Raw genomic sequence first — 20,723 nt, 5'->3', positions numbered from 1 at the left:
ACTGTGGCCCAAGCAGCAAAATCAATGAAACGTCATCATTGGGAGTCAAGCATTCCTCTTTGTCTCGCGTTCACGACCCATCTCGTCTGTATTCTCACCTTAGTTGCTTACGGTTTCATTCGCGTCATTCGCTGCAGTAGCCTAAATTACGCAAACTCCGCAGGGCAAGGAATCTTGGCTGGGGCACTGCCGCAGCTGTTGCCAGTTGTTTCAGACACCGGGGTCTTAACGTGAACTTTGACCTGCAACGAGTTTTTGACGTCGTTGGTAAAGGTACGGGTCTCCTGTGGCACCTTCGTTACGGATGTGAGGAAGAAGTGAGAATGTGGAGCCGACAGAGGGACTTTGTGTGTTAAGGCAGTGGTGTGTAAGCGTCGTGGTGACGTCACCGCCACTTAGTGGCGAATGGCAGTTGTTGTTGTTGTGCTTAGTGCAGGGGGCTGTGAGAAGATGTATCGAGGTGCGTTGTGTAAGCAGGAGATGCATTGAGCAGGAGATGCATTGAGATGAGTTGTGTAAGCAGGGCACAGCTTGTATTATCCCCTTTCGTCTCAAGAGGCGGGCCATTGACATAAAATGAATGTCCACGTTACCGTACGAGTTCGAATGCGGGCAGCTGCCCGTGATGAAACTGTGTAGTGAGTTGATGGTGTCAGTTACAAGGTGAACGCACACAAAAATCCGACTTGTAACATTACATTTGTTATTTAGGCTAAATTCCAGCTCTGCACGACAAGCATTGATTGACTGAACTTTCAAAATGTACTATCTGGAGCAGGTCGAGTGACAAAATACTGTCCCTTACTGTATGGAGCAGAGGTCACCCGAGGGTATTTCAGAGGTGGCTCTGTGAAATTCCCTTCCGAGGGGCGTTCTACATCACGGAGGGTGGGACCTGCCCTGGGCGAGATCTTAATGGAGTCTACGTCTCAGGGCACGATGGCAATCGCACGATCGGAACAGAATTGGGGGGGCGGGGGGAAAGACAACGCAGGTTTTAAACTAAACAGGAAGAGAACGTGGGGAAAACATTGAGGAAGTCGCCCCAATGATGAACTCAACCCACTGAACGTCGCCCATCGCCTCCCGAGCGTGGGGCTCACGTACCCGGTTCTTGTGAGCGTTGACCGACGCGTATCGCACCGTGCCCCGGAAGCCGGCCACGGCGCGCGGCTGCAATCAACAACAAACACAACACAGTGGCTGTGTCAAGGCTGTGGAGCCAGCTAGAGTTCCAGCTTCGTATCCCAAGCTCCCACCCGCCCGCTCACCCGAGATGAAGCCGGGTTCTCAAGTGTAAGAGAGCCGATGGTCACAGCCCCGGTCACCAGTGACTGCGCCAATGAAAACGCATGGCGCATATGAGGTTGTTGACTGAAGCTGGACTTATCCTGCTTCGAGAATTAAATGCATGACTAAAATCACGTAATAAATTGTGTGAAACGTTCTCTTTATAATTCAGCAGCTGCTTTGTTCATTGAAAAAAAATCGTTCGTCATGTCAATAATTTGATAAACATAAAAAAAATTTTCATCCTTGATGCTATGCTACAACAAAGTCAGTGAAAAACCAAATTTACTGTAGGTTTTTGTCTGCTTAGTCACTGGTGAACAGGCCGAGACCACGACCTTGCTACAGGTGACAACCTAGGTCTGGGGTCGGCAACCAAAACAACAAGAGCGGCAATTGTTTTTAGAAATTGGTAAAAAAAAAACGCAATGCATGTGAAGACGGAACGGTCCGTAATAAATAACCTCAACGAAGAATTTTTTTACGAGCCGCAAGCGGCTCTGGAGCTGCAGATTGCCAACCCCTATCCATGGTGAACTGGACTTCCATGGTCAGGGGTCGGCAACCAAAACAACAAGATAGTATTTTTTTTCGAATTTCAAAAGCCGCACACTGCAGTCCTTAAAGAGCCTCAGGTTGGCGACCACTGACGTGGGTTAATCACGGGCGGCTGAAACCCAAACATGAACCCAGCATCTCAGTGAAGCTGGCTCAGTGGTGCGACAAAATACCAGGCCCCTGAGTGTACCACCCGGCTATGTCGGAAGGTATATATAATGCCTTGGTAATCCAGCATTAGTTATTTTTAAGGGAGCTGACGTAATACCTATTGCTATGCCAAGGAAATATCATCGTGTTGTTCTCAGATGCACGGATGTAATATTGCATAATGAGTATGTCCATACATCTGTGAACACTACAAAACCTTAAACCATGCTATTCTATTCTTAAATTGTCTTAAATAGAATAGAGGGAGCAACCTCCGACGTACGACATCACCGTGCATTCATTCGTGTGTATGCGTCCGTGCAGCCATTTGCTTATTAATCTTAATCTCCGAACACAATTCGTTTCTTAACTTTGCTTACATTTCGGAATTTCCCACGGATATTTGGGACCTGGCTTAACGCCTTGGCGACGCCGTAAGGTCGGTGGGTGCTGGCAACCCACCCCATGGCCCAGCCACGGTGAGCGTCTGTGGTCCGTGTTGATTGAGTACCGGAGATGGACCGGTTTAGCAAGGGTTTTCCCAACCAAGCCATTACGTATATGTATGTGGAAATTCTTTTGTACCGCACGTGCTATTCGGAGGTGCGGGGGAAGGACAACAAACTAAACACAAAAAGCAGTTCTAAAGATATGAGTTTTCAATCTAGATTTAAAAGTGCATAGCCCCAGTGGCTTCCTAATAAAGCACAATGTACCACATTCTCCTCCTTATAGCGGGCACCCTGTAAACACTGCTACCTGAGGCGGTGCAGCAAATTACATCATTGTACCATACTTCTGTGCTTCCACACCTTACGCTGCCTGCCTTTACCAACCCGCACTGATGGTCCATTTACCACACCGACCGGCAACGGCGTGGGAAGACTTCCGTTCAGCAGGGGGATGGACAAAAGGGCTGCACGTGCACGTTTGACAAAACGTGAGGGGCTCACTGAAACGCATCGGACCGCCTTCTTGCGCTGGTGCGTGTGCTACACCGCTGGGCAGCATTACCGGCCGGACTTCCCCAGTGGAGCTGGTGTACTGGCGCGCCAGCCCAAAGTCCAGCATGTAGCAGTTTCTGTGCGTGCCAGGCAGCCGGCCCATGGCGAAGTTGGACTGTGGGCGCACGCACACACACACACACACAGATACCGGCACACACACACACACATAGACAGATATAGGAACAATATTACAAATATGGTCACACACAGATTATTGGCACACAAATGCAGGTACAATCTGTTTTCCTGTAACGCATGTTGTTTTCATAACGCGAATTGGATATAACGCGATGCGTGTATTAGAGAACACATCTTTTATAACGCGGATGTGAATTGGATGCCACGCGATTGAGTGAACAGAACTACGCCGCGCGAGTAAGAATAAGCGGTTGTACGGCTGCATCGGCGTAGCATCATTGCACAAGGCGGGATGCTGCTGGATGCTTCTAGATGCTACCCACGCGCCTCGGTCTTTGCTCATCCTGCGTACGCATCTCACGTGTTATCGCAGACTGTGCTTTACCCTATGATATACATTATTTATTATAACGCGAGATTTCAATAACGCGGTGTTCTTGTGGAACGCAACTACCGCGTTAAAGGAGAACAGACTGTACATAGCTACAGTAGGAGGTTTGTGAAGGTAACATATCCAGCCCCACCCTCACGCACAAGACAAAGATTCTCCGTATAGCCATCAACAGACTGTTGGGGCGATTACTGTGGGCGTCTATTCATCCACGCTCGGCACACAAGGCAATAGGTGGCTGGCACCACGCCCGGCCACCTTCGTCACCCCGATGCTAATGTTTATACACTGCACCATGTTCTCATATGAGGCTGATTCGACCTTCAGAAAAATCGTAACTGTTATTGGTCATGAGCAGGAATCGAACTCGGGTCACCAGGTTCATAGCAAAGCACGCTAGCCACTGCGTCACCGCTCCCCAAAGATCACCCATATAGCCTGAACAGACTGTTGGGGCAAGTGCTGTTAGCGAGCACCTATGAAGGCCGGCAAAGGCACACGAGGAGGTGGGTGGCCAGCACCATACGGGGCCGCCTTGCTCTCCCTCGTGGCAATGTTTTTACACATCGCACCAGGTACTCAATTGAGGCTGAGTCGACCGAGGGAGATGCCCAAAACTGGTTCAGAAAAATCGTAACTGTTATTGGTCGTGAGCGGAAATCAACCTCGGGTCGCCGGGTTCGTAGCAAAGCGCGCTAACCACTGCACCACCATTCCCCACGCACACACCCACACACGCAAAGGCAAAGATTCCCCCCGTATAGCCCTAACAGACTGTTGGGGCAAATGCTGTTAACGAGCACCGATGAAGGCCGGAACGGAACACAAGGGGGTGGGTGACCAGCACCACCCACACACCCACACACGCACACACGCACGCACACACGCACACACGCACGCACACACCCACACACCCACACACACACCCACACACACACACACACGCACACACACACGAGGGTGCGGGTCTCACAGGCTTGATGTCCCGGTGCAGGAAGCCCAGGCTGTGGATGCTCTCTATGGCTTCGAGCATCTGCTTGCCCAGGCGCAGAGTGGTGCTCAGGCTGAACGTGCCACGCGCCTGGCTCCTGCGCAAGTCCGCCAGGTTGCGGCCCTGCGCGAGTGACAGCGAAGGTGCGGAGACAAAACACGGGGTCACGGAGCACGATGCGGGCCGGAGAGACAAACGAGGGAGGTGTGGGGGGGGTGGGGTGGGGGGTGCGGTGGGGGGTTGGTGGGGCCAGAAGCCAACTACGGCCGGAGGCATGCGTCTCCTCGATCGTGACGTCGTTTAACACGTGTTTACCAGGTATTGATGCTGTTCATGAAAGGGTATTGAACCTGGCTCACTAGATATGTAGTGCAGTGTGCTTATCACTGCACTACCACTCCCAGTTCAAACGCACATTCAAAGATCCCTCCTATAGCCTTAACAAACTTTAGGGGCAAGTGCTGTTTAGCCAGTAGCACCTATGAAGGCCAGCACAGCACACGAGGGGGTGGGTGGCCTTTGTCTCCCCAGTGGCGATATTTACACACCGCACCAGATACTCATTGGAGGCCGATTCAACCTAGGGGGGGCTCAGGACCGGTCCAGATAATCGTGAGCGAGAATTGAACTCGGGTTACCGAGTTCGTAGGCCAAGTGCGCTAACCGCTAGACTGCAGCTCCCCACACCCGCACACACTGACGTGAAATACACACACGGGTTAACACACAAGACCCAAACATAGGAATAGGAGTCAGTGATGACGTATAAACGTGCCCCACTCTACACACACACACCTTGGGAGGTTTTCCCAGACGACTTGCAGTGGCGGTAAGACAAGTCAAGGTCGGCATCAACAATCTTAATCATGTGGCTGGATTATAGTGCACATCAGCACATGGCACCACTCAGATTTCACATATATATTTAAACAAGGCTTACGGATACGCGCACACACGGGTGTATCCACACGCACGAGTTATATCCACATGCCCGGGCGTACATACCAAGGCCGCAATTATAATATATATGGGGGGGGGGGCACATCCCCCCCCCCAATATTCAAATATGGTCAAAATGTACTTTATTAATCCCTAATCTCTGCCAAAATGTACTTTATTAATCCCTAATCTCTGCCAAAATGTACTTTATTAATCCCTAATCTCTGCCAAAATGTACTTTATTAATCCCTAATCTCTGCCATTACATACAATGAAACAAGAAAAGGTAAAAAAAGGAAAAACAGAGCAATGTAATACAATACACGATTAGACATTATTGTAAAAAAAAAAAGTCCATCCTGTGTGTTAGTGATTTTTTTTTTATATTTTAGGCAGGAAATTCGTTTTCAAATTTTGATTTATTTTTCTGGGGGGGGGGGACCCCCAGACCCCCTGGAAGATTTGGTCCCCCCCAATGTTGACGCCATGGCTACGGCCTTGGTACATACACACGCGCGTTGGCCGGGAGACAATTTCACAAGATGAGCTGACAGAAAGAAAGAAGGCAGACAGGAGGCAGCAAGACAACGAGGAGAGCAGAGACCGTGACAACGGTCGCCAAGGTTTGAAACAGGGAGGCAGGGAGAGAGGGAGACAGCGAAACAGGTGCAGGGGGACAAGGAGAGATGGCGAGAAAGAGAGACAGGGAAACTGGGGTAAGAAGACGGAGGGAGATAAAACAAGAACGGGGAGCGGGGGGCGATGATGGAGAGAAAGAGATGAGGAGCGTTGGAGTGAGAGAGACAGAGAGACGGGGCTGAGGACGGGGGTTGTCACCTGCAGCTCCATGACGACGTAGTTGAATTTGTCATTGCGGCCGCATCCGATGAACTGACACACATGGTCCTTGCCTGCAGAGAGGTCGGCCAGTGAGCGACTGAGTGTGCCATTGAGTAAGTGTGAGCAACCGAGTGTGCCATTGAGTAAGTGTGAGCAACAACCGAGTGTGCCATTGAGTAAGTGTGAGCAACCGAGTGTGCCATTGAGTAAGTGTGAGCAACCGAGTGTGCCGGCGAGTAAGTGAGTGAGTGTTCACTGAGCGGCGGCGAGCGAGGATCTGAGCGAGCGAGGTTTTGAGCGACAGCGAGCGAAGTTGTGAGTGAGAGCGAGCGAGCGAGGTTGTGAGTGACCAAGCGACCGAGGTTCTGGGCGCGAACGAGCGAGGTTCTGAGTGAGTGAGCGAGGTTCTGAGCGACAGCGAGTGAGGTTCTGAGTGAGGTTGTGAGCGAGCGCAAGCGAGGTTCTGAGTGAGTGAGCGAGGTTCTTAGTGAGTGAGCGAGGTTTTGAGTGAGCGAGGTTTTGAATGAGTGAGCGAGATTTTGAGTGAGCGAGTTTTGAGTGAGCGAGGTTTTGAGTGAGCGAGGTTTTGAATGAGTGAGCGAGATTTTGAGTGAGCGAGTTTTGAGTGAGCGAGGTTTTGAGTGAGCGAGGTTTTGAATGAGTGAGCGAGATTTGGAGTGAGCGAGTTTTGAGTGAGCGAGGTTTTGAGTGAGCGAGGTTTGAGTGAGCGAGGTTTTGAGTGAGCGAGGTTCTGAGTGAGCGAGCGAGATTTTGAGTGAGCGAGGTTTTGAGTGAGCGAGGTTTTGAGTGAGCGAGGTTTTGAATGAGTGAGCGAGATTTTGAGTGAGCGAGTTTTGAGTGAGCGAGGTTTTGAGTGAGCGAGGTTTTGAATGAGTGAGCGAGATTTGGAGTGAGCGAGTTTTGAGTGAGCGAGGTTTTGAGTGAGCGAGGTTTTGAGTGAGCGAGGTTTTGAGTGAGCGAGGTTCTGAGTGAGCGAGCGAGATTTTGAGTGAGCGAGGTTTTGAGTGAGCGAGGTTTTGAGTGAGCGAGGTTTTGAGTGAGCGAGGTTTTGAGTGAGCGAGGTTCTGAGTGAGTGAGCGAGGTTCTGAGTGAGCGAGGTTTTGAGTGAGCGAGGTTTTGAGTGAGCGAGGTTCTGAGTGAGTGAGATTTTTAGTGAGCGAGGTTCTGAGTGAGTGAGCGAGGTTCTGAGTGAGCGAGGTTTTGAGTGAGCGAGGTTTTGAGTGAGCGAGGTTCTGAGTGAGTGAGATTTTTAGTGAGCGAGGTTCTGAGTGAGTGAGCGAGGTTCTGAGTGAGCCAGGTTCTGAGTGAGCGAGGTTTTGAGTGAGCGAGGTTTTGAGTGAGCGAGGTTCTGAGTGAGTGAGATTTTTAGTGAGCGAGGTTCTGAGTGAGTGAGCGAGGTTCTGAGTGAGCCAGGTTCTGAGTGAGCGAGGTTTTGAGTGAGCCAGGTTCTGAGTGAGCGAGGTTTTGAGTGAGCGAGGTTTTGAGCGAGCGAGGTTTTGAGTGAGCGAGGTTCTGAGTGAGCGAGGTTTTGAGCGAGCGAGGTTATGAGTGAGCGAGGTTTTGAGTGAGCGAGGTTCTGCGTGAGCGAGGTTCTGAGTGAACGAGGTTTTGAGTGAGCGAGGTTTTGAGCGAGCGAGGTTCTGAGTGAGTGAGCGAGATTCTGAGTGAGCGAGGTTCTGAGTGAGCGAGGTTCTGAGTGAGCGAGCGAGCGAGCCAGCGAGAGTCACCCTGCAGCTTCTTGAGCACGGCCACCTCCATGCGCAGCACCTGCTTGGGCTGCGTGGCCGACTCGACTTTGAGGGCGACGCTCTCGCGAGACTCCAAGTCCACGGCCTCGTAAATCTCACCAAAACCCCCGCCCCCAATTTTCTTCAGCTACGGCAGCACACACACACACGTGGGGGTGGAAGGGGGGGAGAAGAGACGGTGCATACAGCCTATACCGTCCATCACGCCTGCCCAAGTGCAAACACCATAACCCACTCTGGCGTTAAAGTCACCTAATACGACGGCTATCTTGAGAGGCTCCGTGAGCCAACAATTGGGAAGGGGGGTTACGGAAGGCATCTGATTCATTAGCCACAGATATTCATCTACAGTGAGGACGTAGATAACCACCATCAACATTCCTTGATTGGGAAGTGAACCCATACCTCACCGCCATGTTCCCAGGCCCCGTGCGTGTGTCTGTGTACATGTGTGTCTGTCTGTGTAACCTTGTGTGTGTGTGCGTGTGTCTCCAGTCCAATTGTGTGTCCATGTGTCTGTGTTTTTCTGTGGGGAGCAATGATGCAGTGGTCCGTGCACTACTCTATGAAGCTGATGTATATATGCATGTTGAACTTCTTTCGCACCATACGTAGCCAACCTTGCTAATCGGAGGTGCGGGGGAAGGACTCATTTCTATAGAATGCTTTTTGTGTTTAGTTTGTTGTCCTTTCCCCGCACCTGCGATTAGTAGGTTTAGCTACGTACAGTGCAAAAGAAATTCAACATACATACAACCCGAGTTCAAATCCCACTCACGGCCAAACACCAGTGACGTTTATCTGAACCTGTCATGGGCCTCCCCTAGGTCAACTCAGCCTCAAATGAGTACCTGATGCGATGTGCAAACATTGCCACTAGGGAAACAAAAGGCGACCAGGCGTGAAGTTGACCACCGACAACCCTTTGTGTGCCGTGCCGGCCTTCACAGGTGCTCGCGAACATCACTTGCCCCAACAGTCTGCGCTAAGGTTATACGGGGGGGGAGGGGGGGGGTGCCTTTGTGCTTTTCAATGTGGATCCATTTGTGTTTGTGTGCGTGTCCATGTGTTTGTAATGTGCCCAAGCATCTTTGGATATCCGAAACTCTGAATGGATAAAATCTAGTCAAACTTTGGTATTGCTCATCTCCAATGGTGTCAGTGACACGGTGCTGGATTTCAACACAGTAACCAAAGCCCACACAACACCATCATTACCCTCCATCACCAACACATCAGTCTTACCGTTCAGACAACACCACTGCTATTATCAACACAACACAATTGCCGTTAACATCGCTGCCATGATGACCACCACCATCAATATGCATCACAGCCTCAGCAAAACCACCACAACCGCCACTGCTACCGACGCAATAAAAGCGCCATCGGCATAGGCACGAGACAATTATTCATATTCTTTGGTTCTTTCGGTAAAGTCATGAAGATGAAAATAATAATAAAGTGAATAAAATTTTAAACAATAAATTTTTTCATAAAAACAAAAACCACTCATGTAGACTGTAGCCTGGTTCTTAATCGCCCATTACGCCAGAGCATCTCCAACAGGGTTTGCATGCCATAAGCCCCTTGCATCACATCTCAACACATTTTAAAGGACACCCTCAGTGGCAGCTGTCCCTGTGTGCCACAAGGTGACTTCAGCACCTGGCCTGCAAGCGGGCATCGGTCTGCCAGGAGGAGTTGACAATCGCTGCTGCCGCTCCACTTCTACGTATAATCCCAATGTGGAGAGAGAGAGAGAGGGCGAGAGACAGACAGAGTGCGTCTGCGAGTGCCGTTACCACTTTCCAGCGTTCCTTCACCAGGAAGCCGATGGCCAGGATGTCCGTCTGCCCGGGTCCCCCGCTCATCTCCCCTCGCGCCGGGGGGCACAGCAGCCCCCTCCCCGCCCGGGGGCTCAGCGACGCAGCCACCTGACCGCCCCCCCCTCCTCCTCCTCCTGCTGCTGCTGCTGCCCCATCATGCAGCCGGGCCAGGCACGGCCACACCGCCCTCTCTCCGCCACAACCGCAGCCGGAGCCGCAGCAACGCCGGTCCCTCTTCCTCCTCCTCCTCCTGCCGCCGCTGCTGCTGGCGCTGCCGGCGTCGCCGCTGCTGCGCTGCCGACGCCGCCGCGGGTGCCGATCGAGGCACGCGAGTGCCGGGCAAGCCTGCGCTCCGAGCGGCACGCACGCGCGCCGGGGGCACAGCATGAGCCGCCTGAGCCAGTCCATTAAGCGAGCCGCCGCGAGGAGAGGTGGGCGGACGGAGCGGAGCGCGGGGATCGGTGGTGGGCGTGAGGAGATGACCGCACGGAGCCGTGTGGTTGGTGAGAGGTCCCCGCTCGCTTACTCAGCCAAGTTCCTTGCTCAACTTGGTCACCCGGCTTTGTTCAGTCGTTCGAGCTAGTCACTTGCTCGTTCACTCAGTCACTCGCGCAATGACGTCCACACTCGCCCGTTCACACAGTCGTCACACAGTCGCCGTTCACACAGTCGTTCGTTCATTCACTCACGTGGCGACTCACCTGTTCACGTTCACGCAGACAGTACTTGTTCACTCACTCATTTGTTTGATTCAGTCTTTCTCACAATGAAAAATCACTCAGTTACTGACTTACTCTCTACACTCAATCACCACTCTCACATAACACTCATGTGCTCACTCTCGTCTCGCTCACTCACCCACTTGCTTTCCTATTGACTCTCTTCTGATGACACTCACTCATTCTGTCAGGAATCCACAGACTATCTCACTTACTCACTCACTCCCTTATTCACCCACTCACTCTCTAAATTGCTCTCATTTGCTCGCTTGCTCTCTCAGAAAGACATTCGACCGAGGTGCTCTGGTGTGAGAATATAAAAATACTCACACCGATACCAGCCCAACATGTTCTAATTATTAAGCCCCATGGGATGTAAATTTAGGGTACGGAACCGAACACAATCTGGCCAACGCTGTGGGAAGCGCAGGTTTTGGCGAAAAGCTGTGTGCGCACGTGAGTGTGGTGTGTACATGTGTGTGTGTGCTGTAAAAGCATACACCCTTATTTTATTATCTCTCCACACAGGGTTACCAGTAAACCGTGTACCTAATTCAAATACAGCCGTGTTTATAGAACTCTGCTTAGCTCATTTATTTAAGGAAACAACTTCCACGTGCTTTTTTATGATTAACAGCGGGGCGGTTGATTGAAATTGAGCGGTAGATGTATTTATACAATGTGGAGCACGTGGGTCAAAATATGTTTCTAACTCTACGGAACCCGATCAGACACCGGTCTGTCAGTCTATTGGTCTAGAGACCCGATTAAAAAAGTATCTCTGACTGCGCACGAAAAACATACACGTGCGCTGAACTTCTTCCACACCGTATGTAGCCACCCACGCTCATGGGAGGTGCGGGATGAGAACCTGGCTTTATTAGGGATGGGGCAGGCACTTGGCGTCGAACCCAGCCCCTCAAGGAGGTCAAGAGGATAAGCGTCCCTGATCTGATATGGGCCAATGAGCCCTCGTTAGCCACATGACATGTAAAATAAGCCGCTGTGGTTTTCACTCATTCCACGAAGGGGAAGCACAAACTATAGGAACTCTCTCCTGAAGCCCTCTCGCAGCTATCAGACCTCGGGATTGGCGTTCAGCTCCTGAACATATTGCCATACGCAACAACACGCACACCCCTAGACCAGCTCTCTGCTCACACACACACAGTGCACTTAGGCCACCGCCGTGGTAATGGGCACGCGTTAAAACACTTTTACTGCGAGTCCAAACAAGCACTTAAAGCCCAACCTAATAAATCGAAATATTAAAGCAGCGCACAGGGCCACAAGGTTGAGAGACGCAGACGCAGTGCGAGGTGGGAGAGCAAGGAGGGTTTGTACAAGAATAGTAATAACATTTACGCATGCAACAACAGCAACGGGTATGAAGGACACTGCAGGCAACATTCATTGCAATCAGCCATTCAATGCTGGATGAAGGTCTTCCAAAGTGATCAACATTGCTCACAGACTCACAATACAACAATCCATTTAGCTTCAGTATATCAGCCGATTTATCTGCTCCATCTCCGCAGAGGTCATCCTCTCTGTTGGCAGTCTTGACGAACGGGCTGTCTTCCCTTCCGAGCAGTGTACTGACCAAGCACACGTACTTTTCGTAACAAGTCAACAGGGTGCCGCTAATCTGAATTTGTTCTCGAATCCACATGTTCCTGTTTCTGTCGCGCCATGTCATGCGCATTCCCCGTGATCTGTCCAGCAACTCCCACAGTGAAGTGGAACTGTTCCACGTTAAACAACGGCCCGCGGTAACAGATATCACAGATCCCACCTTTGAGATCCCTTCAAAGTGACCTCTGGTCCAAAAACAGTAGAGGCAAGCAGTTACCCCAACCGTTCTACCTGTGATGGTGATGTTTGTCACGTCAAAGTCAATCAATCATTTATAATTGCCAGAGCTAGAATTTAGCCAAATTAAATGCAGAACCAAATTTGATGCAATGATTTCTACGCACAGCCACTGGTGAATGGGTTGAGACCATCAGCTCACTACACTTGAGAAGGCGGCATAATCGCAGGCGACCACCCATGTTCTAGCTCATGATCTCAGCGGTGTCGGCTCAGTGTGTGATATGTTATTTTAACCAATCCTGCAGTTGGGATGGCTGGGCTGAGTTGAAACCCGACCGGGATTTGAACCATAACCCCTCTAGTGCCCTAACCACAACGCCAGCTAGCCTGAAATAAAATTTACTGACCTCTTAGTGAAATGAATGATTACACTGTGTAACATTTTGTTTTGTTCCTGGGTAGGAAGTGTTATTTCCTAATTGCTTATGCCTCAAAAGTACAGAAATGGCTATTATTCCCCACAAACTTTGCTTTCGTGACCAGGACAGTGATATTTTGAAATGTACCTATTTTCCAGAAGATTCCAGATAGATTCAGTGCCGAGTAAACTTGGAGTAACTTCTAGAACATTCTAGAACTTTCCAGTAATATAAAAAGTAGTATAAATACAGGGGCCTTAAGCCCACCAGTTCAGTTTAGTTCCAGCTGCCTAAGTGGATACATATTTGCATTTTTCTGAGATGGCATCAAGAGGCTGCAAGCATCCGGCAGATACATTTTGCTCTGTCTGCGGCCAATTTATCAAGACAAGAGCGAAAAAGTACTCTGTGGAAGCATCTGCTATGCTGTGTGAGGCCTACAAGGCATACTTCGGCATGCCTGTCGGGGATCAAGACAAACCCTGGACAGCTCATTTCACCTGCGAGCAATGCAAAAAAACTCTGGCAGGTAAGATGGACAATTGTTGTTCGGAATTTTATGTAATGAAATTTGTAACAATTTTTTTAAATTGTAAAAGTTTTTAATTTTAAAATGTTTTACAATTTTCAATATTTGAAAAAATATATCATATATAAAAAGTTGCGAGAATCTCTTACACATTAGTCATGAGTGAAATAAATGTATTTTTGTAGGATGGTACAGAGAAGAAAAGAGAGCCATGAAGTTCGTTATCCCAAGAATTTGGCAGGAACCCACTGATCACTCAAGCAACTGCTACTTCTGCATGGTGGACCCTTCCAAATGTCGGACTGGCAAGAATGCACCTGCTATCACGTATCCGGACCTTCCTTCATCCATCACTCCGGTACCACACTGCCATGAGCTCCCCGTACCCACTCCTCCGGAGAGAAAGCAGCCGTCTTTAGAAGAGAGCAGCAAGTCAGAGAGTGAGGAAGACGTTGTCGATCCAGATGGCAATTTCAGAGGTGGAGCTGAGGAGAAAAACCCATACTACCCCAACCAAAAAGACCTCAACGACTTGATCAGAGATCTTAGTCTCACCAAGTCCAATGCAGAGCTTTTGACATCTAGGCTCAAGCAGTGGAACTTGACGTATGAGAGTATGCAAGTCGCAGATCAGAGAAAGTGTCATAAACCTTTTTGCAGCTTCTTCACCAGTCAAAATGGGCTCTGCCTCTGCTACAATGTGACTTGTCTGTTCGAGGCAATCGGAATCACCTGTAACCAGAATGAGTGGCGCCTCTTCATTGACAGCTCATCCAGGAGCCTCAAAGCCGTGCTGCTCCATAATGGTAACAGGTACCCGTCTCTTCCCCTGGCTCACTCGGTGCACCTCAAAGAGGATTACAACAACATCAAGAGCTTGCTGGACGCCTTGAAGTATGATGAGTATGGCTGGGAGGTCATCGAAGACTAAAAATGGTGGCATTCCTGATGGGTCTCCAAGGCGGTTTTCCCAAGTTTCTCTGCTATCTTTGCCTTTGGGACAGCGGGGACACCAAGGCGCACAACCACAGGCGGGACTGGCCACAGCGGACCGAGTTCTCTGTGAGGAGGAACAACGTCAAGTGGGAGCCACTGGTGGACCCCCGGAAGGTGCTGATGCCACCACTGCACATCAAATTGGGCCTTGTGAAACAATTTGTCAGAGCTGTAGATAAAGAGTCGGCAGCCTTCAAGTACCTTCAAGACTTCTTCCCTAAGCTGTCTGAGGCAAAGGTCAAAGCCGGTGTCTCCATCGGACCACAGATAAAGAAGATCCTGGAGTGCAATGAATTCCCCAAGAAGCTCACTAGTAAGGAGAAAGTGGCCTGGAACAGCTTTGTCGCAGTGGTTCGTGGCTTCCTTGGCAATCACAAGGTCGAAAACTATGTGGAGCTGGTTGAGACTCTGGTGAAGAACTACGGCACAAAGTCCATATCCTTGATGCTCATCTTGATAAATTCAAGAAGAGCATGGGAGCGTACTCGGAGGAGCAAGGCAAGCGCTTCCACCAGGATATACTGGACTTTGAACGCCGCTACCAAGAACGGTATAACGAAAACATAATGGGAGACTACATTAGGGGGCTGATTCGTGAAAGTGATTTACAGCATAATCGTAAATCTCGAAAAACTACTCACTTATAAAAAAAATGTAGTCATGTTTGCATTAGTTTAGTATAAATACATGTCAATTTTGATTGATATGTTTTTTTCTGACTTTATGTGAATGAAAAGACACAAATTCGCAAATTTTCTATTTGAAAAAAGGTAAATTTCAAAATATCACTGTCCTGTTCACAAAAGCAAAGTTTGTGGGGAATAATAGCCTTTTTCTATACTTTTTAGGCATAACTAATTACGAAATAACACTTACTACCCAGGAACAAAAATTGTGTTACATAGTGTTATGCTTCGAGGTAAAGTGTCTTCTTATTCAAACGTACATTTAGCAGTGCTTCACACGTGTTAGAGGACCTGACCCATTCGGACAGTTTCCACATTTCTATAGCAAGAACCAATATATCCACTGCTTTCCTGGCACCACATGTAGGGAAAGAGATGACGACGGTGAAGGCGGCGATGATGATGATGATACAGCTGTCAACAAAATCCACAATCTGAACAGAGCCTCTAAAAATGGGGAGTCTTGCTGCAATCATCGTAATTATACAGGAATTATACGGTCAAGTTAACCGCCTGCAATCTGATGACAACACTAAAAATGGAGGAACACAGGAACACCGGAACCTGCACATGGAATGGAAACCCGAGCACCCGGAGTAAATCCACACGCACGAGTGCGACGCAGAGAGAACCCGCCTGCTGTACTCTGCTAACCCTGTAGGCCAGTGGCGTTGGGTGTCTCCAAAAGCCTGCGTGATACATCAACCCTTGCCTCCAAAGTGATGTATCACAACCTCTATTATTAAAAAAAACTATATTGTGGATATTGGTGGTGAAAGCCTACGTGTTAAACTGTTGTACCACAGCTATATGCCACTTTGCCCAGCTCAACGCTGCATAGAAGTGGAGATAATGTGAATCTACAGAAAAAATGGAGGTGAGAATTCTGGGGTAAGGTTAGGGGACTTGTGACTATACAGTTTGTTTTCATTTCATGCCCTTTATTTACCCAGGAAGCCCTAAATAAGTTCCAATGCTCCTTATTAAGAGGGTCTTGCTGCATTGGGATGTTTGACCAATTCCATGCATGTTTGGTACGTGGGAGGTATTCAGAGTAACCGGAGAAAATCTACAAAATATTACGGAGTTAAGGCCTCAAAGATCCGCGCAGATAGATGCAATAATCCACTGCTGCACTGCTATCTCCAGGTCACTTCACAGCTCAAGCCTATAACAGCGAACATTCTCGGGAAGTCTTCCTTCCGAGTAACCAGCCTGGCTTTTATGCTGCTTGGCTTCCTAGATCTAGCGAACTGGGGCGGATTCAGGGCGATGTGGTTATGACCGTTGTAAGGAGATCGTATTAATCTTCTTGGTTCTTTCGGTAAAGTCACGTAGAATGGAAATAATAAAATAATAAAAATAAAACATTTAATCATTCTCACGACGTTTCGGCCACAACGCAAGTAGCCGCCCTCAGGTGGAGAAGAGGTCAGACCTGTTCTTCACCTGAGGACGGCTACTTGCGTTGTGGCCGAAACGTCGTGAGAATTATTTTATTAGGTTTTATTTTTATTATTTTATTATTTCCCTTCTACGTGACTTTACCGAAAGAACCAAGAAGATGAATCCCTGCAGTCACGAAAGCTTTAAATCGAAAATATCGTATTCAGTTTGTATGTGCAGCGAGTCCCTAACCCAAGTCAGAAGTGTAGGCTGAAGCCTCCTACATAGTGTCGGTCATGGGGGTGTTTGTTTGACCATACTTCCCCATGCTGGTCAGTGCAGGCTGATGAAGAGGAGCCAGGACCAGTTCTGATATCACTCAGCAATTAAGTTAGCCGTGGCCAACAATCCAACTCAGGTGGCTGGTTTCTTAGTGCGGTGCGCTAACCACTGTGCCACTCCTCGCCCGCGTAATCATTATTGCCACGGGTTTACAGAGACCCCGCGTTGCCCAGGTAAGATGATGTTCTCTCTCCGTGCCTACGAGCAAATCTCCCCCTATATCGCAGCGTTCATCATCGCGAGGCCCGCGGGCCACTTGCGGCCCCTGGTGGCCTTTAGTGCGGCCCCTGACAATCCACAAAGAGTGAAAACACCGCCCCATCATCATCATCATCGTCGTGCTGCTGTCAACACCCCCACTGGTGTCAAATGTGTGGCGGCCCTCACACTGATGATGTCTCATCGGCGAAAGTGTCCCCCCCCCCCAACTCTGTAAATTAGTGAAGAGCACTGCCCTAATAAGTGCGCGATGGCACCTCACGGACCCGCAACCACGACATTCTAAAACGTGGGTCCATTAAAGGACCCATTAATTGCATCTCGCCGTTCCCATCGGATCGGTCTCCTCCCCTCCACCGCACACTCGGGGAATCTGTCCACAGAAACTGAAGACGAGAACTGGCGCGGTTGTGGTGGTGGTGGAGGAGGGTGTCTGCAGCACAGCGATGCATGGGATGGATCGAGCACAAATTGAAATAAAATCGCATCCGTTTTGCGCATGCACAAGGCCGGCCTTAAACGGACGACCGGAGGAAACGACTCGGCCAATGACGAAGTTCATCCCTTGGGGAGCGCAATGCGAAAGGGGAAGGAGGGCCCAGCATTGGATACGTATGGGGGGCATGGCATGTGAGTGGGGATGGAGAGCACGGCTACAATTGGGAGTGGGACCCAGTTCGAGGGAAGACGCAGCGAGAAGCCGGGTGGCGAGGGAGCGATGAGCAGGGTGGGAGTGAATGTAATTGAGCTGGGAGAGGCAGAAACGTGGAAGTACAGGGGTGACGATTAAAAGCATGGACAGGGATTTGACAGGGCATGGAGGAAACGGGCAGGCGTGTGGACAGTGATTAGCAGTGGGCACGGCAGGGCGTGAGGGAAGAGACATGGGCGTTGGCAGGCAGGGAGAGGAAAAGAATACAACAGCTGGGTATGAACGGAATGGGCAGATATCAGGGATCATTCATGGGCAGTGATGGGACCGGGAGGAAATGAAACCAGCAGGTCACAGAAGGGAATGGGCAGATTAGGGCTGGGGCGAGATGGGCAAGGTAGGGTAGAGATGAGCAAGGCAGGGTAGAGATGGGCATGGTAGGGTAGAGATGAGCAAGGTAGGGTAGAGAGGGGCATGGTAGGGTAGAGATGAGCAAGGCAGGGTAGAGATGGGCATGGTAGGGTAGAGATGGGCATGGTAGGGTAGAGATGAGCAAGGCAGGGTAGAGATGGGCATGGTAGGGTAGAGATGGGCATGGTAGGGTAGAGATGGGCATGGTAGGGTAGAGATGAGCAAGGCAGGGTAGAGATGGGCATGGTAGGGTAGAGATGGGCATGGTAGGGTAGAGATGAGCAAGGCAGGGTAGAGATGGGCATGGTAGGGTAGTGATGGGCATGGTAGGGTAGAGATGAGCAAGGCAGGGTAGAGATGGGCATGGTAGGGTAGAGATGGGCATGGTAGGGTAGAGATGGGCATGGTAGGGTAGAGATGAGCAAGGTAGGGTAGAGAGGGGCATGGTAGGGTATAGATGGGCATGGTAGGGTAGAGATGTGCATGGTAGGGTAGAGATGAGCAAGGTAGGGTAGAGAGGGGCATGGTAGGGTATAGATGGGCATGGTAGGGTAGAGATGTGCATGGTAGGATAGAAATGAGCAAGGTAGGGTAGAGAGGGGCATGGTAGGGTAGAGATGGGCATGGTAGGGTAGAGATGGACATGGCAGGGTAGAGATGGACATGGTAGGGTAGAGATGGGCATGGTAGGGTAGAGATGGGCAAGGTAGGGTAGAGATGGGCATGGCAGGGTAGAGATGGGCAAGGTAGGGTAGAGATGGGCATGGTAGGGTAGAGATGGGCATGGTAGGGTAGAGAAGGGCATGGTAGGGTAGAGATGGGCATGGTAGGGTAGAGATGGGCATGGTAGGGTAGAGATGGGCATGGTAGGGTAGAGAGGGGCATGGCAGGGTAGAGATGGGCATGGTAGGGTAGAGATGGGCAAGGTAGGGTAGAGATGGGCATGGCAGGGTAGAGATGGGCAAGGTAGGGTAAAGATGGGCATGGTAGGGTAGAGATGGGCAAGGTAGGGTAGAGATGGGCATGGTAGGGTAAAGATGGGCATGGTAGGGTAGAGATGGGCAAGGTAGGGTAAAGATGGGCATGGTAGGGTAGAGATGGGCATGGTACGGTAGAGATGGGCATGGTAGGGTAGAGATGGGCATGGTAGAGTAGAGATGGGCATGGTAGGGTAGAGATGGGCATTGTAGGGTAGAGATGGGCATGGTAGAGTAGAGATGGGCATGGTTGGGTACAGCTGGGCATGGTAGGGTAGAGAGGGGCATGGTAGGGTAGAGATGGGCATGGTAGGGTAGAGATGGGCATGGTAGGGTAGAGATGGGCATGGTAGGGTAGAGATGGGCAAGGTAGGGTAAAGATGGGCATGGTAGGGTAGAGATGGGCATGGTACGGTAGAGATGGGCATGGTAGGGTAGAGATGGGCATGGTAGGGTAGAGATGGGCATGGTAGGGTAGAGATGGGCATTGTAGGGTAGAGATGGGCATGGTAGAGTAGAGATGGGCATGGTTGGGTACAGCTGGGCATGGTAGGGTAGAGAGGGGCATGGTAGGGTAGAGATGGGCATGGTAGGGTAGAGATGGGCATGGTAGGGTAGAGATGGGCAAGGTAGGGTAGAGATGGGCATTGTAGGGTAGAGATGGGCATGGTAGAGTAGAGATGGGCATGGTTGGGTACAGCTGGGCATGGTAGGGTAGAGATGGGCATGGTAGGGTAGAGATGGGCATGGCAAGGCAAATATTGGCAAGGGTGGGTATAGATTGGCATGTCTGGAATGGTGAGGGCATGGAGGTGAATATACACTGGTAAGGCGTCATAGCTGCCAGTGTGGGCAGGGCAAGGCTAGAAATACAGGGGCATGGCAAGGCGGGGCAGGGCAGGGTAAGAATGGGCAAGAAAGACCACACAAGGAATGAGACGATACACGCGATCCGAGTAGCGCAGGGGATGTGTCTGGGATGGGGCTCTCTCACCTTGCTCCGCGGGGAGACTGAGGGCAGCTCCTCGGCTAATGCCCCCTAGGGCCCTGCCCCTCACAACAACAACAGCAGCAGCAGCAGCAGCAACAACAACAACAGCAGCAGTAGCGATGTCCTCTCCCGCTCAGAGACGCGCCGACATGCACAGCACGACTCCCACAAGCCCGCGCGGTCTACATTCCATAGCGCGCATTAGCATACGCGCTCAATATCGCAGTGCGGGTAAGCGTTGACGCGCAATTTCACAGCGCACATAGGCGTGCCGTTCACATTTGATATCGTAGCGCATATGAGTATAGGCGCGCAATATCGTAGAGCGGTACGGCCACGACCGTTTGATTCGGTGCACGTGAGAATTGGCGCTTGATTTCATAATGCGTATTAGCGTAGAGCGTTTAATAGTATAGTCCGCTTTAGTATGGCAACGTAATTTCATAACGCACACGCGCGTATTCCGCTTAATTTCCCAGTCTGTATTGGCATCGCCGCCTTATTTCATAACGCACATTAGCACGGCGATTTTATTGTATAGTATATATCAGCATGTACACTTAATTTCATACTACACGTAAGGCGCGCATCACCTATTTAATAGTGCACAGTTTATTTTATTTCATAGAGCAAATCAGTATAATAATTCAATTCACAGCATTCAGCCATTCTCTATCCA

The 20,723-nt window shown here is 50.2% G+C and overlaps 1 protein-coding gene across 1 annotated transcript in view; it reads right to left on the bottom strand.

The window, feature by feature from the left end:
• LOC144728931 (uncharacterized) overlaps positions 1-20,226 on the bottom strand; it is a 46,300-nt gene extending 26,074 nt beyond the window's left edge. The window contains 7 exon segments of the mRNA XM_078608685.1: positions 1,108-1,173; positions 3,013-3,117; positions 4,508-4,648; positions 6,302-6,375; positions 8,053-8,200; positions 9,879-10,247; positions 20,048-20,226. Of these exon segments, the coding sequence (XP_078464811.1) occupies positions 1,108-1,173; positions 3,013-3,117; positions 4,508-4,648; positions 6,302-6,375; positions 8,053-8,200; positions 9,879-9,947 (603 nt within the window). The 5' untranslated portion in view covers positions 9,948-10,247; positions 20,048-20,226.
• Positions 20,227-20,723: the final 497 nt, after the last annotated feature.

The sequence above is a fragment of the Lampetra planeri genome, chromosome 30 (genome assembly GCF_965212315.1).
Source record: "Lampetra planeri chromosome 30, kcLamPlan1.2.h2, whole genome shotgun sequence".
NCBI classification, from domain to species: Eukaryota; Metazoa; Chordata; class Hyperoartia; order Petromyzontiformes; family Petromyzontidae; genus Lampetra; species Lampetra planeri.
This window is presented reverse-complemented; position numbering and strand designations above follow the sequence as displayed.